At 35.2% G+C, this 4,953-nt stretch overlaps 1 protein-coding gene across 1 annotated transcript in view; it reads left to right on the top strand.

Moving 5' to 3' along the window:
• Positions 1 to 4,953, top strand: part of RPGR (retinitis pigmentosa GTPase regulator) — a 58,253-nt gene that overhangs the window by 2,371 nt on the left and 50,929 nt on the right. The window contains exons 3-5 of the mRNA XM_015565792.1: positions 352 to 444; positions 1,854 to 1,916; positions 4,495 to 4,653. Coding sequence (XP_015421278.1) covers positions 352 to 444; positions 1,854 to 1,916; positions 4,495 to 4,653 — 315 coding nt within the window. The remainder of the gene's footprint in view (positions 1 to 351; positions 445 to 1,853; positions 1,917 to 4,494; positions 4,654 to 4,953) is intronic.

A 4,953-nucleotide genomic window follows, 5' to 3' on the forward strand; every position in this document is an offset into this window, starting at 1 on the left:
GGGTTTATGCTTGCCACACTTCTTACAGATAGTTCGGCGGGTTTTAGGAACAGTCACCATGTCTGCGAGAGCTATCAGCAGGGAAAGGCAAAATATGATTTTCAATACAACTTTCTTAGAGTAAATCTATTTTAATATATCTGTATAAAAAAAACCTGTTACCATATAATCTTAGACACTGTTTTACACCCAACAGAATCTGCCTATATGTACATGCACAAGGTAACCTGTTTCAACATGGAAAATAATGACACCTTTTAAGTGTAGCATTTTTATTTGTGATGACTTCATCTCACATTACTTTATGTTTAAAATGCTTCAATTTATTATTTCTTCTTTCCTTTCCACCAGGAAATAAGAAACTTTACATGTTTGGCAGGAACGACTGGGGCCAGTTAGGATTAGGATCAAAGTCAGCTGTTTGCAAACCAACATGTGTCAAAGGTTTGGGGTCTTTTTTTCTTTATCACTTTAAATACTTAACAAACCAAAATACTTTTATATTGATTGTGTAGTTCTTTAGTATCATATTATAAATAATAAAGTATTTAGTTCTTTATTTTCTGATATTTACTTGAGCATTATTGACATTTAATTTCATTTTTATGATATGTTAGGGTCTAAAAATCATATTGATTTTAAATCCAGATGCCACAAAGAAAGTAATGATTCTACTGTATTGCACTTGAATATCCTTCCCCTCACCCCCCCCCATTTATAAATGTACTTAAATATTACTATTCTGTATATAGAGAGAGAACAAAATATAATGTTAGAATTTTGGGCTCTGTTTCATTTGTTAGATTTGAGGACATCATGGTTTTATGTAGTTTCTGGTTTTATAAAATACACTTTACCCTTCTGCATTTGGTGAGTAGATGTACTAAACAAAACATCAAGATTAGTCGTTGATTAGTACTAATGTTCTTCCAAGAACAGGAGAAAATATTTTAAATCAGAACTGTCCCAGAAAATAGGGGGCTTATAATATCTTTACAAAGTTTTTCGCTGTTATGTGCAAAGCTTCTGTTTAGGTATAACCTGTGAACATCAACTAAACTTGAATGACAATGGAGATTCCTTGGGATATGACAAGAGTAGCATTCTTTATCTTCCTAGCCAAATTTTTAATTTTAGCCCCAAATTTCAGTGTAATTTATGATATCCATGCCATTTTATAGGTGGTGTTATGGAATTTTAAAAGTATACTAAATTGGTCAAAAAATATTTATTGGACACAGTCTGCTAAACCCTTGTATGTATTCACAATACCTATGACTCTTACTCTCAAATATCTAATAGACAAGCTAACAGGAGATTCTTGACACCAGGGATTCTGTCTTAGTGTTCTTTGCAGCCACTATGCTAAGCACTTAGGATATGTTCTATAAAAGTTTTTTGAATGTATAAATGAACAGATGAACAACTTTAACAAAAGTTTATGTCTATGAATATTGGACTTAGTGTTTCTTTGAGGGAGGTGGAAGGTGAAATTGATGATGATAGATTACGTAAAAGATCACATTGATATGGAGGCAGCATAACAAAATGCAGTGGATCTCAGCACATATTACTTACCTGTGGAGTTTTTAAAAATATATAGAAGCCTAGGCCTTACCTCAGACCTACTAACTCAGTCTCATGGGGTGGAGCTAAGCTATGTGTATTTTTCTCAGAGCTCCTCTGGTTATTTTGATGCATGACTAGTTCTGAAAACTTTTGTTTTAGTAATTAAGAACATCAACGTTCCACTTAGATAGGCCTGGATCTCTGTTCTACTACTTATTTACCATTTGATCTGTATTATTTATCACTTTCATAATCATATCATATTTTAATTGTCATATTTTTAGCTTTAAAACCTGAAAAGGTGAAACATGTTGCCTGTGGACGGAACCACACCCTAGTTTCAACAGGTATGGTATTCAATCTGTATGACTTCCTGCCCAGTTTGAAGACTGAGCTCTCATTCCAGTACATTCGTAAGTTTCTAAAATTAATAGAAGTGATACCTTGGCAACAACAGTAAGATTAGGATTTTTTAGATTGTAAGTAGTTAGTACACTTGCTAGCCTTTTGAAAATATGCAGGTAAGTGGTAAATGATTGAAGAAAAAGGTTGTTTCCTTGGACTACGTCAAGAGGCAACAACTCCTTAACCATGTGCACACCTCATGGGCTGGTTGTTCCTGTTCTTTTTTTTTTTTTTTTTTAACATATTTTATTGAGTTTTTACAGAGAGGAAATGAGAGAGATAGAGAGTTAGAAACATCGATGAGAGAGAAACATCGACCAGATGCCTCCGGCACACCCCCTACTGGGGATGTGCCCGCAACCAAGGCACATGCCCTTGACTGGACTCGAATCTGGAACCTTTCAGTCCGCAGGCCGACGCTCTATCCACTGAGCCAAACCGGTTTCGGCTGGTTGTTCCTGTTCTTGCTCTTCCTTCTTCTTTTCTGAGGGTGAGTGGGAACCACCCCCTACCTCACATCAACCCCTGTTGATGTGAGTCAGCACAATTTCAATCAAAATCCAAACAGGCTGTGTGTGTGTGTGTGTGTGTGTGCGCGCGTGCGCATGTGTGTGTGTGTGTGTGTGTGTGTGTGTGTTTGTGTAGAAGTTGACAAGGTGATTCTTTTTTTGTTGTTCTTTCTTTTTTTTGTCTTATTTTGTTTTGAGTCTTAAGTTTTTGTGAAAAAGCAAAGGACTTAGAATAGCCAAAACAATTTTGAAAAGAATAAAACTGGAGGACTAGCACTACCTGATTTCAAAACCTACCACAAAGCTACAGTAATCAAGAGAATGTGCTGTTGGCCAAAAGACAGACAAAGATTAACAGAATAGAATCCAGAAATAGGTGCACATGTATATGCCTAATTAATGTTTGACAAGGTGCCAAGGCAATTCAATGGAGAAAATGTAGTCTTGTCAACAAATGCTGCTAGAACAATTAGACGTTCAGACCCTGGCCGGCCACCCAGTCCTCCTTACCTCCTTTCCCCTCCACACAGCTGTCTTTAGGATATTTTCACTGCCTTGGCTTCTCCTCACCTCTCTGCACTATGGAGACTTTTCCCTTGCTGGAATGTCTTTTCTCTTCCTCAGATTCTTTAAAGATGCAGTATTAGTGTTACTTCCATGGAACTTTTGGTGACTATTCATTCAACTTTTTACTCATGTGGTTCTCTGAACTATGCTATTTCATCAACTCTGGTTTACTCCATATGTATAAATTGTGTGGTCCAATTCCATGTGGCCTTGTAATATCTTCCATTTGAAAGCTAGTCTTATTTCATTTTTTAAAAAATATCTCCTTTTTAATTTTTACCGATTCAAACTGATTTTGCCCTGTTTCCCCTATTTAGCAAGGCTTTAACTTCATTTGCATTTTTATGGTGGATTTCACTAACTTTTAATATGCATATGCATATGTTTCAAAAAATATTACTTCAGAGCTTACTGGCAATGTTTATTATTTAGGCATGATATACTTCTTGTTTAAATAATAAAGTAATTAACAAATATTTATAATGCTTCTAATGAGCCAAATGCTGTTCTAAGAATTTTACAAATGTTAACTGATTGAAACTTTATAACAGCTCTATGAAGTAGGCATTATTATTATTCCTGTTTTACAGATGAGGAATAAGTTAAGTACAGCTTAACCTTGGATAGGTTAAGTACAGCTTGCCCAAGTTCTCACAGCTGATAAAAGGCAAGCCAGAATTTGCACCCAGGAAATATGGCTCTTGAGTCCTTTCTTCTAAACATAATACTATATACTGCCTTTCTAGTTAGCTATAAAATTAAAAGAAATATACAACATAGATTTTCATGTTTCTAATTATATTCTTCTTGGGTTTATATCATTTTACTTATTGGTTACCTATTATATCTTAGCTTTAATGGGTATGGAAGTTAAAATTAATGAACCACATATTTCTTACATGGTTTGATTTAGATTTTAAACTAATTTGGAAATTACTTCCTCTTTTCTGCTCTAAGTTAATAAAGTGCTGTGTGAATAAGAAAATACATTCCACATATTCTATGCATTTTAGATGCTACTGGGACTCTGGAATGATTTCTAAGGTCTCACAAAAATGTATATAGCAGGGGTCGTCAAACTTTTTAGACAGGGGGCCAGTTCATTGTCCCTCAGACCGTTGGAGGGCCGGACTATAGTTTAAAAAAAAACTATGAACAAATTCCTATGCACGCTTCACATATCCTATTTTGAAGTATAAAAATAAAACGGGAACAAATACAATATTTGTATTTGCATGTGGCCTGCGGGCCGTAGTTTGAGGACCCCTGGTATATAGCCTTGCTTATTTTGCTTCATTTTTGACAAATGTAGTTGTGCACCAAATTATAGGATAATATCAGCTTTCAGTTTTTTTTCACTGTTAATAGAAAAAATATCTGCTATACACCGGCCTATCTCATAAAGATGATGACTAGTATACAATGTTTTCTTTTCTGTGTGCAGAAGGAGGCAAAGTATATGCAGTTGGAGGAAATAATGAAGGCCAACTAGGACTTGGTGACACTGAAGATAGAAACACTTTTCATTTAATTGAATTTTTTACATCCCAGCATCAGTTTAAGCAGCTGTCTGCTGGATCTAACACTTCAGCTGCACTAACTGGTAAGACTTTTTGCCATTTCAAGCTAGGGCACATCCCTTTCCTTTAGACCAGGATATACCAACCAACTCAGTAAACTGAAGACAGCATTGCCATTTAATTTTCTTTCATTGATGATGTGTTTTCAGAAGGCATTTAAAATAGAACTTTAAACCATGACTTATGTTACAATTGTATGCTTATTTAGAGTTAGATGTCAACATACATTTTGAAGGTAATCCTATCTAATAAAAGAGAAACATGGTAATTAGCCATACCTCCACTACCCTTCCCATTGGCTAATCAGGGTGATATGCAAATTA

The sequence above is a fragment of the Myotis davidii genome, unplaced genomic scaffold, assembly GCF_000327345.1.
Source record: "Myotis davidii unplaced genomic scaffold, ASM32734v1 scaffold960, whole genome shotgun sequence".
Taxonomy (NCBI): Eukaryota; Metazoa; Chordata; class Mammalia; order Chiroptera; family Vespertilionidae; genus Myotis; species Myotis davidii.